Consider the following 20732-nt stretch of genomic DNA (forward strand, 5'->3'; position numbering starts at 1 on the left):
GCCGTGCAGAAAATGAGGAGGTCAAGGAGACGACGCTGCGGGAGCTGAAGATGCTGCGGACGCTGAAGCAGGAGAACATCGTGGAGCTGAAGGAGGCGTTCCGCCGCAGGGGGAAGCTCTACCTGGTGTTTGAGTACGTGGAGAAGGTGAGTCCAGGGGAGCCTCACTACCTGGCGCCGCCACGCCAACGCCTCACCTGGGTGGTTCTGTGTGTGCACTACCCCCCCTACCCCCCCTACACCCCCCCATCCCCCTCCTAGAACATGCTGGAGCTGCTGGAGGAGCTACCGAACGGCGTTCCTGCTGAAAAAGTGCGCAGCTACATCTTCCAGTTAATCAAAGCCATTCACTGGTGCCATAAACACGATATTGTTCATCGAGGTAAGAGTGTTGTTGTTATTATTGTTGTTATTATTATTATTGTCATTATTATTATTATTATTATTATTGTTATTATTATTATTGTTATTATTATTGTTATTACTGTTATTGTTATTACTATTGATATTATTATTGTTGTTGTTATTATTATTGTTGTTATGATTATTGTTGTTATTATTGTTATTATTATCATTATTATTATTGTTGTTGTTATTATTATTACTGTTATTATTATTGTTATTATTATTATCGTTGCCATTATTATTATTATTGTTGTTGTTATTGTTGTTATTATTGTTATTATTATTGTTATTATTATTATTGTTGTTGTTGTTATTATTATCGTTATTGTCGTTGTCGTTGTTATTATTATTATCATTATTGTTGTTGTTGTTATCATCATTATCATTATTATTGTTATCATTATTCTTATTCTTATGATCATTATTGTTGTTGTTATTATGATTATGATTATGATTATTATCATTATTGTTATTATTATTGTTGTTGTTATTATTATTATTATTATTATTATTATTATTGTTGTTGTTGTTGTTGTTGTTGTTATTAGTATTGTTATTATTATTGTTGTTGTTGTTGTTTTTATTGTTATCATTATTATTTTATTAATATTATTATGATTATTATTATTATGACTCTGTCACACAACAACACAGATCCATACGTTGTTTGTGAGACAGAAAAGTCTCCCTCATTGGCTCCACACTGGTCGTCCAGAACATTCTGACCTCCTTCAGCCTCCTGCTGTTCGAAGGCGACGGGGAGATTCTGCTGGATGTCGGATCGACAAACATTCTTCAGACCTTTGATTAAATGGAGGTTTGGGATAATTAGGAGGCCAAGTTACTGCCTCAAACTCAATCTTGTGTTCCTCGTGTCAAAGTAAATCCAAACGTATGAGAGGAACCGAGGCGTCCCAGTAGAACGCCGGTTTTCTCCTCACAGTGTTTCCTGCAAATTGGACAAACTCCAACCCAGTCGGTTCTTTTCAAACGTTCTCAGTTCTCAGAGTTCTGCTCCCTCAAATTTTTAAATCTCAAATCAACTCCCTCAAATGAGTTTGATGTCAAAGTGTCCACTTTCTGTCCGATGTCCTCCCCCATTGACAGACCGAACGGTGAAAAGACACTGATCATCACGTTGAGGCTGCAGATCTCTGCTCGCCTCTCACGCTTCTCACAAACATTGTTCAGATTTAGATCATTGGATTTGAGAGAAGCTTTTGTAAAGTGCAGATTGTAAACGTCGCCTGACGTCAGACTCGTCCTACTGATGAGAAAGGAGGAGACGTGTTTGCATCAGTGGCAGGGAGTCAGGAAAGCAGATGGCCCATGTGAGCTCTTGGCACCGCCGGAGTACCAGGGGCCCAAAAAGGCCTTCGGAGAAACGAGACATAAATATGACAACGTCCTCGAGGGACTGGACGGATCAGCTGTCGTTCCTCTTGACCTTCGCCGTGATGAGACGCTCCGTTCGGTTGATCTTATGAGGAAGAAGAGGAAGAATTCAAAGGGTCCTCACAGTGTGAAAGCAGACATTGCTGGTCGTGATGATGTAACGACGAGCCTTCAGGCGTCTTCCTCCATCTGTGTTCTTCCTCCTCAGACATAAAGCCAGAAAACCTCCTCATCAGCTCCGACGACGTCCTCAAGCTGTGTGACTTCGGTGAGCCTCTCCACCAAACCCCGCCGCTGCCCGCCACTCGGCGTAGACGAGGGTATTTTCATCGGAGGCTATATTTGGGTAGAGTCGGTGCTTCGCGAGTTGCAGCAGGAGGCTGAATTCCTCCGGTTACCTGGAGCTGCTCCTCCTCAGACCCGCCGCTGTGCTTTTTACTCTCGTCTCAATTAACCCAGCGTGTCGGGAAACAAGAGCCGGATCACACTGATCCCGGCTCGGCGCCACCAAAACAAGAGGGGGGGGAGGGGGAGGGGGGGAGGGGGAGGGGGGCGTAAACCGCGGCGTTGCCAACAGCGTGCAGGCAATCTGGAGTGAGAGACTGAGGACCTGCTGTCTGCTCATGTCAGCCAACGGCGTGGAGACGACAGACCCCGGCCAACCAGGCGGCGCCGTGGAGGTTTACGTTCAGGAGCGGCGCCGGTTTCCTGTCCGCCGTGTTTTGATCGGGAACGTCGGCAACGGCGTGGAGAAACAAACCAAACCTTGAATCGAGAAGCTCCAGGAAACTGCATTACCATGCACCAGTTTACCTGGACGTTTTAAAATCAATCAATCAATCAATCAATCAATCAATCAATCAATCAATCAATCAATCAATTAACTGGACGTTTTAAAATCAATCAATCAACTGGACAACTCAGGACAGATTCAGAACCGGTTCAGGACAGGTTCAGAACTGGTTCAGGACAGGTTCAGGACAGGTTCAGGACAGGTTCAGAACCGGTTCAGGACAGGTTCAGAACCAGTTCAGATCAGGTTCAGGACAGGTTCAGATCAGGTTCAGGACAGGTTCAGGACAGGTTCAGGACAGGTTCAGGACCGGTTCAGGACAGGTTCAGATCAGGTTCAGGACAGGTTCAGAACCGGTTCAGGACAGGTTCAGATCAGGTTCAGGACAGGTTCAGGACCGGTTCAGGACAGGTTCAGAACCGGTTCAGGACAGGTTCAGAACCAGTTCAGATCAGGTTCAGGACAGGTTCAGGACAGGTTCAGATCAGGTTCAGAACAGGTTCACGACAGGTTCAGATCAGGTTCAGATCAGGTTCAGGACAGGTTCACGACAGGTTCAGATCAGGTTCAGATCAGGTTCAGATCAGGTTCAGGACAGGTTCAGATCAGGTTCAGGACAGGTTCAGAACCGGTTCAGAACAGGTTCAGATCAGGTTCAGGACAGGTTCAGATCAGGTTCAGATCAGGTTCAGATCAGGTTCAGATCAGGTTCAGGACAGGTTCAGATCAGGTTCAGGACAGGTTCAGAACCGGTTCAGAACAGGTTCAGATCAGGTTCAGGACAGGTTCAGGACCGGTTCAGGACAGGTTCAGAACCGGTTCAGGACAGGTTCAGAACCAGTTCAGATCAGGTTCAGGACAGGTTCAGGACAGGTTCAGATCAGGTTCAGAACAGGTTCACGACAGGTTCAGATCAGGTTCAGATCAGGTTCAGGACAGGTTCACGACAGGTTCAGATCAGGTTCAGATCAGGTTCAGGACAGGTTCAGATCAGGTTCAGATCAGGTTCAGGACAGGTTCAGGACAGGTTCAGAACCAGTTCAGATCAGGTTCAGAACAGGTTCAGGACAGGTTCAGAACAGGTTCAGGACAGGTTCAGGACAGGTTCAGAACCAGTTCAGATCAGGTTCAGAACAGGTTCAGGACAGGTTCAGAACAGGTTCAGGACAGGTTCAGGACAGGTTCAGATCAGGTTCAGAACCGGTTCAGATCAGGTTCAGAACCGGTTCAGATCAGGTTCAGGACAGGTTCAGATCAGGTTCAGATCAGGTTCAGAACCAGTTCAGAACAGGTTCAGGACAGGTTCAGGACAGGTTCAGGACAGGTTCAGAACCGGTTCAGATCAGGTTCAGGACAGGTTCAGATCAGGTTCAGAACAGGTTCAGAACAGGTTCAGGACAGGTTCAGGACAGGTTCAGGACAGGTTCAGGACAGGTTCAGATCAGGTTCAGATCAGGTTCAGAACAGGTTCAGAACAGGTTCAGGACAGGTTCAGGACAGGTTCAGGACAGGTTCAGATCAGGTTCAGGACAGGTTCAGGACAGGTTCAGATCAGGTTCAGGACCTTCTTCTTCACCCCCCTTAAATCCATCCCAGCAGCCTCTCTTGGTCCACGCTGGCCCACGATACCATCGTTTACTGGATTCCTCTGGGCTCGTTCACATGCTCACGGTCTCGCCTTGCCAGGCATTTCTTTCAAGAGTAATCACATTACTTCTGCTGGCAAATGAAAAGTGATTAGCAACAATGGCACGACGCTCCAGTTGTCCCAGTAATGCCGCCGAACAATGGCTCTTTTGTCTCGGTGTCACTATGACACACTTTCCAGAGTGACCAGGACGGAGTTGGTCTGCCGACTGGAGCGTCGTCCCTCCGGAAGGTCGTCCGGACGAGTTTGAGGAACAGTTCATGTGCTATTTGTTGCCTTTTTGTTTGTAGTGATTGACAGGAACACATTCACGAGACGTGACATCGTGGCACAGCAACACATGAGACAAAGTGTGAAGCCGGGACGATCCGGCGTCTCTTCCTGCTGCAGGACCAACGGCTGGAGGATTATTGATTATTTGAGGCGCCGTTCCCCCACCGACATTCCGCAAAAGTGGAAAAACCCACAACTCTGCTTAGAATTCTGAAAGGCGCGAAATCACACTACGGTATTTTCGGCACCGGCGTTGCGCCGCTTGTGTCACCGTGGGTCATGTGATCCCAGAGGAACCGTCAGATCTCGTACCGGCGTAACGAAGCGTCCAGAGAAGCTCCCTGCTCAGATCATTTTTAGATCCGTCAGCATGTAGGGCACATCGGAACCATCCTCGCTCTACAACACTGCTTCCTCCGTCTTCCTCTGCCAGGTTTTGCTCGTAATCTCTCGGAGGGGACCGATGCCAACTACACCGAGTACGTGGCCACGAGATGGTACCGCTCTCCGGAGCTGCTGCTCGGGTACGCCCCCCCCCCCCCCCCCCCCCGAACCGCCACTCTTTATCTACTTCCTGTCTTTTGTAACGCCCCCCCCCCCCCTTCCAAGGCTGGGGGGTCATTGACCTTGGCTTTGGCCGTTGCTGTGGTACCAGGGCTCCGTACGGGAAGGCGGTGGACATGTGGTCGGTGGGCTGCATCCTGGGCGAGCTGAGCGACGGCCAGCCTCTGTTCCCGGGCGAGAGCGAGATCGACCAGCTGTTCACCATCCAGAAGGTCCTGGGCCCCCTGCCCCCGGAGCAGATGAAGCTCTTCTACAACAACCCTCGCTTCCACGGCCTGAGGGTAGGTTCTCCCACCAGATACCCCCCCCCCCCCCCCGATCGCCGTCCTGTATCTCCATCTCCTCTCTCCCCCGCCGCCTCCTTCTCTCCCTCCTCCTCTTTCTCTTCTTACTCGTCCCTTATTTGTTTTGCCTCCCTGCTGTGTCTCTCTACACGCTCTGCTTGTTCTTTCTCTTCTTGCCTCGCCGGGTTTGCTTTGCCGTGACTGACTGATCGCCGTGACTCATGGTGTATCATGTATCCTGTATGCGCCGCGAAGGCAGGCGGCGAGAAGTCCTCGGCTGGTGCAGCAGACCTGGGTCGTCCTTCTCTTCCCCTCCTCGCCCACAGACCAGAATATAATTATTAGCTCGCAAATTGCCCTTCTGCGTCGGCCTGACAGCAAAATACCCACGACGGGTTCTGTTCTCCGGAGCGCCGCATTCGTCTTCTTTTAATTTTAGACACGTGACGATGTAAACGAGGGGATACGTTCTTAATGCTGTGAACCCTTCATTTTCTGTCTATACCCTAAATGGAGGAGTTGTTTTACAGCGGAACGCTACATGAAGCCCCGGCTATTGTTAGCACTCGCTGAAGGAAACACTTTCTGCCTTCGCATTACTTGTGCTTGTGTGGATTTGAAGGAACGCTTAAAGGCCAGTTTAACACCGGTGAGAGAAGAACCAGTGTCCTCAGCCGAGGAACCAGACGACACTCGGTGGTTTCGTCACGTTGTGCTTCTTCTCTTACACTTGGAAATGTGTGATGTTTAGAAGAACAGCTTCTGGACATTTTTTTTTTCACATTTCTTTTTTTTTCTAAATTCACAATCGTGAGACCCCAAAAAAAAAATAGTCATCTAAATGAAGTGTTGACGGAGGAAGATTGAATGTGGGTGAAATCACACGACTAACACAATCAAGCCTTGAGTGAAGTGACATCCTGAAGCTGCACGATCAGACAATTTACTACAGTCTTCACTCCGGCTCGTCACTCCACCTTCAGGATTTTCTGCGCTAAAGAGCACCGGAATTTAAGCTGCACCTGCAAAATTAACAAAAAAAAACCCACATATAAGCCGGACTTGACGATAAGCTGCAGGCGTCATGTTGCAACAGGGCAGGAATTTCACTGCAGGAATACTGATTGATCATATTTTCATCAATTCTCGCAAATCTGTCTTTCATAGTGCTGGAAGTTCCTGAACACTGTGGTGTGGTGCCTCGTGCTCCTGCTGCGAAGCTGCAGACAGACACATAACCACCAAGCGTTTTCTCTCTGTTGATAAAGTATTTTATCAGTAATTTGCTGATTGTGACTCCGAGAAGGAAGATTCCTCCAGCGCTCTACTTTACGTGATGCACCTGAACGCATCATTGCCATCAGTCACCTGGAGCTCCTGACAGGAAGCAGCACAAGACGAGTTCCCCAGGAGCACTAATGTCACTTTGAAGACCAGTTCTGGAGAAGCAGAGGCTAAAAACTGCAGGTTTCTACACGAGGAAGTAGAATCTGGAGGCTTGAAGCCCGTTAAACCATAAAAACACATGAATGAGCCTCGTCGTGTTGTAAAAGCTGCAGAGTTCAAAGCGTTTAGGAAAAAAGTTGTGGCTTATAGTCTGGAAAATACGGTAATATCGTCTGGACTAATATCAACTGATGAAACCGGCAGGTCGGAACAAAACAATCTTAGAACCTCTCAGTGGGTCGTCTCCACAACCCGTCCTTCACTTAAATACTTTTTAAAGCCCGACATTGAGAATCTCCTGGAGACACAAGTCCTGCCTGAACTTTCATGTCCTTTTTTTCCTCTTTCATCGGCGTTCAGGAGTCAAATGCCAGATTTCCTCCCGTAGATGCGACTGTTCGCTTCCCCTCTTCTGCCTCAAAGCTTTTCACTCCCTAAAATACCTCATTGTGAAACGATCCACTGGCCACTGAACCAGATTCCATTGAACCTCCGTCACTGAACTCCACGACATGCGAGTGTTGGAATGGGACTTTGGTTTTGTTGTACTGGGTTTTACCTATTGACAGTGTTTGTTGTAGGTTAGTACAACTAAACTGTTCCATCACTAACGATCAATGTCCGTTTGGACTCGGCTCTTGTTCAATACAGACGTTTTATTTGAACTCTCCATTGATTTGTCTCCCCTGCAGCACTAATTCATTGTTTCATCACACTTCCTGGCCAACGTTGTGGGTTTGATGTGAAAGCAGCGGTTATTCAGCCATTTATCACTATTTCTAACTGCCCCCCCCCCCCCCCCCCCGCTGCTCCCTCCTCAGTTCCCTGCTGTGAACCACCCCCAGACCCTGGAGCGCCGCTACCTGGGCATCATCGGCGGAGCCCTGCTGGACCTGCTGAAGGTGAGGACCGCCGCCTGCAGAGCCACGGGTCACTTTAGTTCTGCTACCATGATACCATGAAACCCCCCCCCCCCCCGGTGGTGGTGGGGGGGTTTATAACGAGATGATGGTGTTTACGTGGTGACGGTGTGGAACCGCTTCACTGTGTCTCCTGGGTCCAGCTCTGCTGTTCTTGCTGGACACGGAGCTCCGTGTCCGGACGGAGCTCCGTGTCCAGCTCCGTGTCCAGACGGAGCTCCGTGTCCAGCTGGAGCTCCGTGTCCAGAAGGAGCTCCGTGTCCGGACGGAGCTCCTTCTGGACACGGAGCTCCTCCGTCCGGACGGAGCTCCGTGTCCAGCTCTGTGTCCAGACGGAGCTCCGTGTCCAGACGGAGCTCCGTGTCCAGACGGAGCACCGTGTCCGGACGGAGCACCGTGTCCGGATGGAGCTCCGTGTCCAGAAGGAGCTCCGTGTCCGGACGGAGCTCCGTGTCCAGACGGAGCTCCGTGTCCAGCTCCGCGTCCAGACGGAGCTCCGTGTTCAGCTCCGTGTCCAGACGGAGCTCCGTGTCCAGACGGAGCTCTGTGTCCAGCTCCGCGTCCAGACGGAGCTCCGTGTTCAGCTCCGTGTCCAGACGGAGCTCCGTGTCCAGACGGAGCTCTGTGTCCAGCTCCGCGTCCAGACGGAGCTCCGTGTTCAGCTCCGTGTCCAGACGGAGCTCCGTGTCCAGCTGGAGCTCCGTGTCCAGCTCCGCGTCCAGACGGAGCTCCGTGTTCAGCTCCGTGTCCAGACGGAGCTCCGTGTCCAGCTGGAGCTCCGTGTCCAGCTCCGCGTCCAGACGGAGCTCCGTGTTCAGCTCCGTGTCCAGATGGAGCTCCGTGTCCAGACGGAGCTCCGTGTCCAGCTCCGCGTCCAGACGGAGCTCCGTGTTCAGCTCCGTGTCCAGATGGAGCTCCGTGTCCAGACGGAGCTCCTCCGTCTGGACGTGGAGCTCCGTCTCCCAGCAGATCACGACTCGCGGCTCCGTCACGTCGTCTCGAGACGTGAATCTCACTGACTGACGGCCAATCGTGTATTTCGTCAACTGTTGTGAATGCAGAGTTGCACGTCGTCCATCACAACACGCCGCCGCCGCCGCCGCCGCCGCCGCCGCCGCCGCCGACGCCGCCGACAGTCCACAGACTGTCTTCATGTCGCAGGTTTCATTTTGAGTGCAACGATCCGGGATCCAGTCATGAAGCACGTTTGTTCTGGCGAGCGAAGACGACAGACGTCACTTCGCTCATCACAGTTCGCCTTGTTTGACTGAAAGACGTGATTGAATGCAGCAGGATGAGTCACCGTGGCGTGACTGGGTTCTGTGAGTGAGGTCTGGATGTTGGGGGGGTGGAGGAGGAGGAGGAGGAGGTGGGGTGGTGGAAGGGGGGGGGGGGGGGGGTGGAGTCTCTCCAGGACTCACAGGTTCCCTCCCGGTTGTGTTTGCGCCGCAGAGCCTGCTGCTGCTGAACCCGACGGAGCGCTTCCTCACCGAGCAGAGCCTCAACCACCACGCCTTCCAGGCCCTGCGGCAGGTGGAGCGGCCGGCTCCGCCCACTCCCACACCTGTGCGCTCCTCCAAGAGGAAGCCTCACCACGGGGACAACAGCACCCCCAGCAGGTCAGCAGGCGCCACTGCCCTGGTCCCTGTGCCTCCACAGGAGGGGCTTCATTATTATTTCTCATATTGGATATGGAAATATTCCATCTGATTCCATCTGACTGCAGCCTGAAGACAACAGGAATTAATTTATCAATATATTTTAGACTAATTCTCATAAACTGAAATGCTGGTTTTTTTTTGGTTCATTTTAGTTTATAAGTCCAGAAAATTATACTAAAGGTTCACACTTTTTTAATAATAATAATATATTGTTCCTATATTTTTACCCAGAAGCCAACTGTGTTAAAACTACAATCGTAATAAAGCGTGTTTTCAATGGTAGCGTGCCTGTTCTATCGGCCGTCACACTTCCAGTGAGTTTCAGTCCTTGAGCGCGTCGTATTTAATCTTTACTTAATCGCAGTAATCTTCACGGTTCTACGTGTGGCGTCGCCGTCGCCGACCGTCGGGAAGTAAAGAAGTAAGACTGAATCTGGGCGCAGTTTGAAGTGTGATTTCGACGAGACTCTGCCGTCGAGTGCGTTTGTCCTCAGATCCTTGTAGCGCGTCGCACTTCCTCTCCCTGGCAGCGAGGTGCTGGCAGCGGCACTCCGCGCCGCGACGGACGGCTTTTTTTGGCGACGAAAAAAAAAGAAAAAGCAGTGCACGAGTATTCTGTTTCTATGACAGCTTGGGAGTGAACTCTCTTGAGTTGACAAAGACTTGACGACGGCAAAAAAAAAACCCCAAAAAAGAAATAATATGCTGTCAATCGTTTAAAAAAAAATTTACTAATTAATTCCACAATTTTTTTGTAATTAATTGTGATTAATCGCATCGTTTTTCTCCTGAAGACTGAAGCTTGTGATGAGATTCATTCAGGGAAAACCAGGGAGTTAATGTCGACTCAGCACATTGGAGACTAACGTGGAAAAATGGAAAAGTGATTGTGAGGGAAAGTCGTCTAGTTCAGTGTTTCTCAACCACTGGTGTTTCCTCCAGATCGTCAGGGGAAATTATCACATTTCACATTTTGTTCTAAAAAGAACCTTTGATCTCACAGCGACAGTGTGTTGCAGAGTAATCGTGTATAAATACTCTTCACCACTAGAGGGCAGCACAGAACTTTGCCGGTGAAATGTAAAGTGACAGACGTCAGTGTGGTTCATCTCCACCTCCTGCTACCATCTTGTATCAAAGTACTGTGTCAGTGACAGTGATGGAGAAGTTTTTGAAAACCAGGATCTCAGCTCTTCATCCATCAGGTCCAGGTTTCACACTGAGGGAGGCACTATTAAAAAAAAGTCCTTGTTTCTGGATTTACTGGATTCCTGTTGATCAAACTTTGATGACAATGACTTTCATGTCTTTGATGAGAATGACTTTGATGTCTTTGATGACAATGACTTTCATGTCTTTGATGACAATGACTTTGATGAGAAAGACTTTATTTTGTTAATAGAGGCTACAGAGTTTCACATTTTAACATTTTCAGGTGGAGGTGTGACTCCAGATGTTTACAAAGTAAAAAGTGTGTCTCGGCTCAGAAAGGTAGAAAAACACTGTTCTAGGGGACGGAACTGGTCCTCAGCTTTAAAATGAAGCATTATTTGTGTTGCTACGTCGACTAGCAAGCTAGCTCCCGGTGTGTTTGTGGATTTTTCTAGCCTGGAACCTTCATGTTCAGCAGAGCAGGAGACCCATCCAAGATGGCGGCGCCTGAGACGCGTAGCGTCAACAGGCGCTGATCGGCCGTACGGCGTCTCGTGTCTATAGAGCGTCTATGGTTGTTTCTTCTTCACGTCCTCTCTGGTGTCAGGCGACGGCGCCCCCTCGCCACCGGCTGGTGTAACAGCGACTTTTCCCCGGTGGTTTGGTGGAAGTGAGCGTGAACGGCCGCTGTGCCAATTTGACGGGGGCGTTGTCCGAGGGAATGGGCGTAGCGGTGTTGTGACGTCTTGTCTCTCCGGTGTCGTCCAGGAGCCACGGGGGGAAGGGCCCCGGGAGCCACCGCTCCAGCAGCCGGGAGTGCTCCAGCCTGCCGCGGCACGAGGACCTCCACCCGAACAACGACGGCTTCCTGAACGGCAACATGGCGGCGGCGGCGGGCGTCACCCTCAGCCCCACGCTGCACCCCAAGAGCTACCAGCCGCAGCTCTTCAACCACGCCACCTCCTGCGCCATGGACCTGGCCGGCGGCAACCTGCCGCACCTGCTGAGCCCCGGCGAGGCCAAGGGCAAGGCGGACTTCGACGTGGGCCTGGGGTCCAAGGGGTCCGACGGCCCCGGGGCCAAGTACCTCAAGTCCAACTTCCGCTCGCAGCAGAACCGCCACTCCTTCGTGGAGGGCAAGACCAACACGCTGCAGTCGGGCGAGAAGCACAGCCGCCACAGCTACGTGGAGGCGCACGGCGCCACGCCGGCCTCGCGGTTCGCCCACCTCAACCTGTCCAAGAGCTACGGCACGCTGAGCGACGCCAAGTCGGTGGGGAACCTGAACGACGTGCACCTGTACGCCGACGAGCCCACGTCCCGCTACTTCCCCTCCAGCTGCCTGGACCTGACGGCGCCCAGCAGCCCGGCCGCGCGCCGGGGGGACCGTGGGGACCGGCTGGACCGTGGGGACCGCGGGGACCGAGGGGACCGGGGGGACCGGCTGGGTCCCGGCACGGGGGGCCGGGGGAGCACTCGCTCGGACAGGGAGAGCAACACCCTGGACTCCTCCTACCGGCGCTCCTCCGCCCGCCACAAGGCCTCCGAGGAGGCCAAGTCGCCCGACGCCCTGGACCCGGGGGAGGGGGGGGGCGAGAGGGGCCACGCCCACTCCCTGTCCGCACCGCACGACCCCCCGCCGTACGGCCAGGGCTACACCAGCCCCTTCTCCTCCCAGCAGCGGCCGCACCGCCACTCCATGTACGTCCGGCGGGACCACCAGAGGACGCACGGGGGGGACGACAGCCTGTCGGTGGGCCAGGGGGGGCCCACCAGGGCCAGCAGCCTGCAGCTCCTGTCCCCCCAGCTGCAGCACCGCACGCTGCCGCGCCACGCCGCCGCCGCGTCCAGGGAGGAGGACCTGAGCAGGGTCAGTCGTCAGCCCCGCATCCAGCCCCCCCACCACACAGCTGCCCCCCCACCCCACATCCAGCCCAGCCCCCCCACCCCACATCCAGCCCCCCCATCACACATCCAACCCCCCCACCACACATCCAGCCCCCCCTACCACACAGCCAGCCCCCCACCACTCATCCAGCCCCCCCACCACACATCCAGCCCCCCCACCACACATCCAGCCCCCCACCACACATCAACCCCCCCACCACACATCAACCCCCCCCACACATCCAGCCCCCACCACACATCAACCCCCCACCACACATCAACGCCCCCCACCACACATCAACCCCCCCACCACACATCCAGCCCCCCCACCACACATCAACCCCCCCACCACACATCCAGCCCCCCACCACACATCAACCCCCCACCACACATCAACCCCCCACCACACATCAACGCCCCCCACCACACATCAACCCCCCACCACACATCAACGCCCCCCACCACACATCAACCCCCCCACCACACATCCAGCCCCCCCACCACACATCAACCCCCCCACCACACATCCAGCCCCCCACCACACATCCAGCCCCCCCACCACACATCAACGCCCCCCACCACACATCAACCCCCCCACCACACATCCAGCCCCCCCACCACACATCAACCCCCCCACCACACATCCAGCCCCCCACCACACATCAACCCCCCCACCACACATCAACCCCCCACACATCAACGCCCCCCACCACACATCAACCCCCCCACCACACATCCAGCCCCCCCACCACACATCAACCCCCCCACCACACATCCAGCCCCCCCACCACACATCCAGCCCCCCCACCACACATCAACGCCCCCCACCACACATCCAGCCCCCCCCACAACACATCCAGCCCCCCCACCACACATCCAGCCCCCCACCACACGTCAACGCCCCCCACCACACATCCAGCCCCCCCCACCACTCATCCAGCCCCCCCACCACACATCCAGCCCCCCCACCACACATCAACCCCCCCACCACACATCCATCCCCCCACCACTCATCCAGCCCCCCCACCACACATCCAACCCCCCCATCACACATCCAGCCCCCCGCACCACACAGCCAGCCCCCCACCACACATCCAACCCCCCACCACACATCCAGCCCCCCCTCCACACATCCAACCCCCCCCACCACACATCCAGCCCCCCCCTACCACCACACATCCAGCCCAGCCCCCCCACCACACATCCAGCCCCCCCTACCACACATCCCTCCCCCCACCACACATCCAGCCCCCCCTACCACACATCCAGCCCCCCGCACCACACATCCAGCCCCCCGCACCACACAGCCAGCCCCCCACCACACATTCATCCCCCCCACCACACATCCACCCCCCCCCCCCCCCCTACCACACATCCAGGATTTATTCTGGTGTCGTGGGGGGGCATTGTGGTGACGTGGGTTCAGGGTTTGAGCCGGATCTTCTGTCCCAGGTTGAAAAGGGCAGTTTGACCAAACTCCTCCACCTGTGGGTGGAGCAAAGCCTGGCTGTGCCACCTGTGTATTTATATATTTATATATTTATATATTTATATGTTTATATGTTTATATGTTTATATATGCCGTCTTCACCCATAGCGTACAGACACTCTGCGCATGTGCTTGCTTGTACCCGTGTGCTGCGGCGCTGCGCTCCGTCACGCTCCGTCACGCTTCACCATGTCTCCATCAGCAGAGCCAGCCGGGTCCCAGCGAGACCCCCCACAGCCGGCCCCCCATCAGGGACTCCACCAGGGACAACAACGCTTCCTTTCACACACAGCGGCAGAGCGAGGTCCGACATTCTGCCTGCACCCACCCTCCTCCACCCTCCTCCACCCTCCTCCTCCACCATCCTCCTCCACCCTCCTCCTCCACCATCCTCCACCATCCTCCTCCACCCTCCTCCACCATCCTCCACCCTCCTCCACCATCCTCCTCCACCCTCCTCCTCCACCACCCTCCTCCACCCTCCTCCACCATCCTCCACCCTCCTCCACCATCCTCCTCCACCATCCTCCTCCACCCTCCTCCTCCACCACCCTCCCCCACCCTCCTCCACCATCCTCCACCATCCTCCACCCTCCTCCACCATCCTCTTCCACCACCCTCCTCCACCATCCTCCACCCACATCCAGTCTTCTGAGAGAGAGGATGTGGGTGGATGCTGCTGTCATGAACTGCTCTCCCTCTCCCTCTCTCTCTCTTTCTCTTTCTTTCTCTCTCTCTCTCTCGCTCTCTCTCTCTCTCTCGCCCCGTCTCTCTCTCTCTCTCTCTCTCCCTCTCTCCCTCCCTCCCTCTCTCTCTCTCCCTCTCTCCCTCCCTCCCTCTCTCTCTCTCTCTCTCTCTCTCCCTCCCTCCATCAGATGTCTCTCCATCTCCTCACTGCTTTGCTTCCCTCTAAAGTGACGAGTCATGATAAACGTTCATCCTGTCATGGAAACATTTTTTTCATTAGCTTCTGATGTTTTATTAGAACCACCACTGGTAAATCAATACCCCCCCCCCACCCCCCCCCCCCCCCCACCCCCCCCCCCCCCCACACACACACACACACACACCTCTCAGGTAAATAAAGGTATGTGTTCAGCTAGACTGGTCTGTTAGTGGAGGTCTGGTTGCTCAGAGGTCAGGTTGCTCAGAGGTCAGGTTGCTCAGAGGTCTGGTTGCTCAGAGGTCTGGTTGCTCAGCGGTCTGGTTGCTCAGAGGTCTGGTTGCTCAGAGGTTTGGTTGCTCAGAGTGTGGTTGCTCAGAGGTCAGGTTGCTCAATGGAGGTATGGTTGCTCAGAGGTCTGGTTGCTCAGAGGTCAGGTTGCTCAATGGAGGTATGGTTGCTCAGAGGTCTGGTTGCTCAGAGTGTGGTTGCTCAGTGGTTAGGTTGCTCAAAGGTTTGGTTGCTCAGAGGTCTGGTTGCTCAGCGTCTGGTTGCTCAATGGAGGTTAGGTTGCTCAGTGTCTGGTTGCTCAGAGGTCAGGTTGCTCAGCGTCTGGTTGCTCAGCGTCTGGTTGCTCAAATGGAGGTTTGGTTGCTCAGAGGTCAGGTTGCTCAGCGTCTGGTTGCTCAGAGGTCAGGTTGCTCAGTGGTCTGGTTGCTCAGAGGTCAGGTTGCTCAGAGGTCAGGTTGCTCAGCGTCAGGTTGCTCAGTGGTCTGGTTGCTCAGCGGTCTGGTTGCTCAACGGTTTGGTTGCTCAGTGGAGGTTGGGTTGCTCAGAGGTTTGGTTGCTCAGAGGTCAGGTTGCTCAGTGGAGGTCTGGTTGCTCAGTGGTCTGGTTGCTCAGAGGTTTGGTTGCTCAGCAGAGGTTTGGTTGCTCAGAGGTCAGGTTGCTCAGAGGTCAGGTTGCTCAGAGGTCAGGTTGCTCAGAGGTCTGGTTGCTCAGAGGTCTCATAGCTCAGAGGTCTGGTTGCTCAGAGGTTTGGTTGCTCAGAGGTTTGGTTGCTCAGTGGAGGTCAGGTTGCTGAGCGGAGGTCAGGTTGCTCAGTGGTCTGGTTGCTCAGAGGTTTGGTTGCTCAGCGTCAGGTTGCTCAGAGGTCTGGTTGCTCAGCAGTCTGGTTGCTCAGCGGTTTGGTTGCTCAGAGGTCAGGTTGCTCAGCAGTCTGGTTGCTCAACATCTGGTTGCTCAGGAATCTGGTTGCTCCCCAGGTGGGTCTGTACCACGAGCAGCAGGACGACGGCGGCGCCTCCAAAGAGAACCGGAACATTTACAGCGAGTCGATGCCTCGGAGGGTCGGGAGCTTCTACAGAGGTTCGTCTGGTTCTCTTCTCCTGGTTCTCTTCTCCTGGTTCTCTTCTCCTGGTTCTCTTCTCCTGGTTCTCTTCTCCTGGTTCTCTCCTTCTGGTTCTCTTCTCCTGGTTCTCTTCTCCTGGTTCTCTTCTCCTGGTTCTCTTCTCCTGGTTCTCTTCTCCTGGTTCTCTCCTTCTGGTTCTCTTCTCCTGGTTCTCTTCTCCTGGTTCTCTCCTTCTGGTTCTCTTCTCCTGGTTCTCTTCTCCTGGTTCTCTCCTTCTGGTTCTCTTCTCCTGGTTCTCTTCTCCTGGTTCTCTCCTTCTGGTTCTCTTCTCCTGGTTCTCTTCTCCTGGTTCTCTTCTCCTGGTTCTCTCCTTCTGGTTCTCTTCTCCTGGTTCTCTTCTCCTGGTTCTCTCCTTCTGGTTCTCTTCTCCTGGTTCTCTTCTCCTGGTTCTCTCCTTCTGGTTCTCTTCTCCTGGTTCTCTTCTCCTGGTTCTCTTCTCCTGGTTCTCTCCTTCTGGTTCTCTTCTCCTGGTTCTCTTCTCCTGGTTCTCTTCTCCTGGTTCTCTTCTTCCTGGTTCTCTCCTTCTGGTTCTCTTCTTCTGGTTCTCTCCTTCTGGTTCTCTCCTTCTGGTTCTCTTCTCCTGGTTCTCTTCTTCTGGTTCTCTTCTCCTGGTTCTCTTCTTCTGGTTCTCTTCTTCTGGTTCTCTCCTCCTGGTTCTCTTCTTCTGGTTCTCTTCTTCTGGTTCTGTTCTTCTGGTTCTCTCCTTCTGGTTCTCTCCTTCTGGTTCTCTCCTTCTGGTTCTCTTCTCCTGGTTCTCTTCTCCTGGTTCTCTTCTTCTGGTTCTCTTCTTCTGGTTCTCTTCTCCTGGTTCTCTTCTTCTGGTTCTCTTCTTCTGGTTCTCTTCTTCTGGTTCTCTTCTCCTGGTTCTCTTCTTCTGGTTCTCTTCTCCTGGTTCTCCTCTCCTGGTTCTCTTCTTCTGGTTCTCTTCTCCTGGTTCTCTTCTTCTGGTTCTCTTCTCCTGGTTCTAATGCGAGAATGAGACAAATTCTGGATGTTTTTGGCCGAAGACGTCCGTCCAGCTGCTAGATTCTGATTATATAATGGAAACGTTTCTTTAATATATACAAATGAAATAAAACGTACTTTTCTATAAAGACACATGTTGATTGTCAGCAGCAGCTGCAGGCAAACGGAACGTCCAGAGTTCAAACCTGCAGGACGGGACATGTCCAGGACATGTCCAGGACATTTCCAGGACATTTGCAGGACATTTCCAGGACATTTCCAGGCCATGTCCAGGCCATGTTCAGGACATTTCCAGGACATTTGCAGGACATGTCCAGGACATGTCCAGGCCATGTCCAGGGCATTTCCAGGACATTTACAGAACATGTCCAGGCAATGTCCAGGCCATGTCCAGGACATTTCCAGGACATTTACAGAACATGTCCAGGACATGTCCAGGCCATGTCCAGGCCATGTCCAGGCCATGTCCGCCATGTCCAGGACATGTCCAGGCCATGTCCAGGACATTTACAGGACATTTACAGGACATGTCCAGGACATTTACAGGACATGTCCAGGACTTTTCCAGGACATTTGCAGGACTTTTACAGAACATGTCCAGGACTTTTACAGAACATGTCCAGGCCATGTCCAGGACTTGTCCAGGACATTTGCAGGACATTTACAGGACATGTCCAGGACATGTCCAGGACATGTCCAGGACTTTTCCAGGACATTTGCAGGACTTTTACAGAACATGTCCAGGACTTTTACAGAACATGTCCAGGCCATGTCCAGGACTTGTCCAGGACATTTGCAGGACATTTACAGGACATTTACAGGACATATCCAGGACATTTACAGGACATGTCCAGGACTTGTCCAGGACATTTGCAGGACATTTACAGGACATTTACAGGACATATCCAGGACATTTACAGGACATGTCCAGGACTTTTCCAGGACATTTGCAGGACTTTTACAGAACATGTCCAGGACTTTTACAGAACATGTCCAGGCCATGTCCAGGACTTGTCCAGGACATTTGCAGGACATTTACAGGACATTTACAGGACATTTCCAGAACATGTCCAGGACATTTCCATGACATTTCCATGACATGTCCAGGACTTTTACAGAACATGTCCAGGCCATGTCCAGGACTTGTCCAGGCTCTGGTGTACCGTCCCTCTTGGTGCTGGTTTGTCTTGTCTTCCCAGGCGAGTCGCGGTCAGAATGAGTTTACGTGTGTTGTGTTTGTTGACAGTCCCTTCTCCCCGGCCAGACAACGCCTTCCACGACGGCCGGGGTCCGAGTCGCGGCTCCGGACTGTCCGGGGACGGCGGCGCCATCGCCAACCACTCCAAGCGCCAGCCGACCTTCGACCCCTGGTAATCAAGGCCGCCGGTTTCACCTGGACCCGGCGTGACGTTCCTCTGCGGCGTCCCGGGGGCCCCTGGAGGACACTGGAGCAGTGACTCACTGGGGGGTCTTTGCTTTGCAGGACGGGTCCGGACACCGTCGTCCTCAACGCCTCGGAGCCGTCCAAAGAGAAGGAGAAGCAGAGTTTCTTCAGAGCAATAAAGAAGAAGAAGAAGAAGTCTCAGATGGTGAGTCGTCTGCCGGATCCTGAACCTCCTCATTGTGACCGTCCTCCTGCGTCCTCCTGTGTCCTCCTGCGTCCTCCTGTGTCCTCCTGCCTCCTCCTGCTTCCTCCTGCTTCCTCCTGTTTCCTCCTGCTTCCTCCTGTGTCCTCCTGCGTCCTCCTGTGTCCTCCTGTGTCCTCCTGCATCCTCCTGCTTCCTCCTGCGTCCTCCTGTGTCCTCCTGCTTCCTCCTTCGTCCTCCTGTGTCCTCCTGCGTCCTCCTTTGTCCTCCTTCGTCCTCCTGCTTCCTCCTGCGTCCTCCTGTGTCCTCCTGCGTCCTCCTGCGTCCTCCTGCCTCCTCCTGCCTCCTCCTGCTTCCTCCTGCTTCCTCCTGCGTCCTCCTGCGTCCTCCTGTGTCCTCCTGCGTCCTCCTGCGTCCTCCTGCCTCCTCCTGCCTCCTCCTGCTTCCTCCTGCTTCCTCCTGCGTCCTCCTGCGTCCTCCTGTGTCCTCCTGCGTCCTCCTGCGTCCTCCTGTGTCCTCCTGCTTCCTCCTTCGTCCTCCTGTGTCCTCCTGCGTCCTCCTTTGTCCTCCTTCGTCCTCCTGCTTCCTCCTGCGTCCTCCTGTGTCCTCCTGCGTCCTCCTGTGTCCTCCTGCGTCCTCCTGCTGCCTCCTGTGTCCTCCTGCTGCCTCCTGTGTCCTCCTGCTTCCTCCTGTGTCCTCCTGCGTCCTCCTGTGTCCTCCTGCGTCCTCCTGCGTCCTCCTGCTGCCTCCTGTGTCCTCCTGCTTCCTCCTGTGTCCTCCTGCATCCTCCTGCGTCCTCCTGTGTCCTCCTGCCTCCTCCTGCTTCCTCCTGCTTCCTCCTGTTTCCTCCTGCTTCCTCCTGTGTCCTCCTGCGTCCTCCTGTGTCCTCCTGTGTCCTCCTGCATCCTCCTGCTTCCTCCTGCGTCCTCCTGTGTCCTCCTGCTTCCTCCTTCGTCCTCCTGTGTCCTCCTGCGTCCTCCTTTGTCCTCCTTCGTCCTCCTGCTTCCTCCTGCGTCCTCCTGTGTCCTCCTGCGTCCTCCTGCGTCCTCCTGCCTCCTCCTGCCTCCTCCTGCTTCCTCCTGCTTCCTCCTGCGTCCTCCTGCGTCCTCCTGTGTCCTCCTGCGTCCTCCTGCGTCCTCCTGCCTCCTCCTGCCTCCTCCTGCTTCCTCCTGCTTCCTCCTGCGTCCTCCTGCGTCCTCCTGTGTCCTCCTGCGTCCTCCTGCGTCCTCCTGTGTCCTCCTGCTTCCTCCTTCGTCCTCCTGTGTCCTCCTGCGTCCTCCTTTGTCCTCCTTCGTCCTCCTGCTTCCTCCTGCGTCCTCCTGTGTCCTCCTGCGTCCTCCTGTGTCCTCCTGCGTCCTCCTGCTGCCTCCTGTGTCCTCCTGCTGCCTCCTGTGTCCTCCTGCTTCCTCCTGTGTCCTCCTGCGTCCTCCTGTGTCCTCCTGCGTCCTCCTGCGTCCTCCTGCTGCCTCCTGTGTCCTCCTGCTTCCTCCTGTGTCCTCCTGCATCCTCCTGCTTCCTCCTGTGTCCTCCTGCGTCCTCCTGCTTCCTCCTTCGTCCTCCTGTGTCCTCCTGCGTCCTCCTGCGTCCTCCTTTGTCCTCCTTCGTCCTCCTGCTTCCTCCTGCGTCCTCCTGTGTCCTCCTGCGTCCTCCTGCTGCCTCCTGTGTCCTCCTGCTTCCTCCTGTGTCCTCCTGTGTCCTCCTGCTTCCTCCTGTGTCCTCCTGCTTCCTCCTGCTTGGAGGAGGGTGGAGGAGGAGGAAGAGGATGGAGGAGGAGGGAGGAGGATGGAGGAGGATGGAGGATGGTGGAGGAGGATGGAGGAGGATGGTGGAGGAGGATGGAGGAGGAGGATGGTGGAGGAGGATGGTAGAGGAGGATGGAGGAGGGTGGAGGAGGAGGGTGGAGGAGGAGGGTGGAGGAGGATGGAGGAGGATGGTGGAGGATGAAGGATGGAGGAGGATGGAGGAGGGTG

At 54.3% G+C, this 20732-nt stretch overlaps 1 protein-coding gene across 1 annotated transcript in view; it reads left to right on the forward strand.

Annotated features, from left to right (window-relative positions):
- Positions 1–20732, forward strand: part of LOC308137614 (cyclin-dependent kinase-like 5) — a gene marked incomplete at its 3' end in the record, with an annotated part of 35931 nt that overhangs the window by 13124 nt on the left and 2075 nt on the right. The window contains exons 4-15 of the mRNA XM_080506366.1: positions 10–146; positions 261–381; positions 2008–2067; positions 4947–5037; positions 5169–5358; positions 7629–7709; positions 9180–9346; positions 11309–12410; positions 14122–14220; positions 16065–16167; positions 18423–18546; positions 18660–18765. Of these exons, the coding sequence (XP_080362492.1) occupies positions 10–146; positions 261–381; positions 2008–2067; positions 4947–5037; positions 5169–5358; positions 7629–7709; positions 9180–9346; positions 11309–12410; positions 14122–14220; positions 16065–16167; positions 18423–18546; positions 18660–18765 (2381 nt within the window). The remainder of the gene's footprint in view (positions 1–9; positions 147–260; positions 382–2007; positions 2068–4946; positions 5038–5168; positions 5359–7628; positions 7710–9179; positions 9347–11308; positions 12411–14121; positions 14221–16064; positions 16168–18422; positions 18547–18659; positions 18766–20732) is intronic.

Source organism: Blennius ocellaris (genome assembly GCF_963422515.1).
Source record: "Blennius ocellaris genome assembly, chromosome: 12".
Classification (NCBI taxonomy): Eukaryota; Metazoa; Chordata; class Actinopteri; order Blenniiformes; family Blenniidae; genus Blennius; species Blennius ocellaris.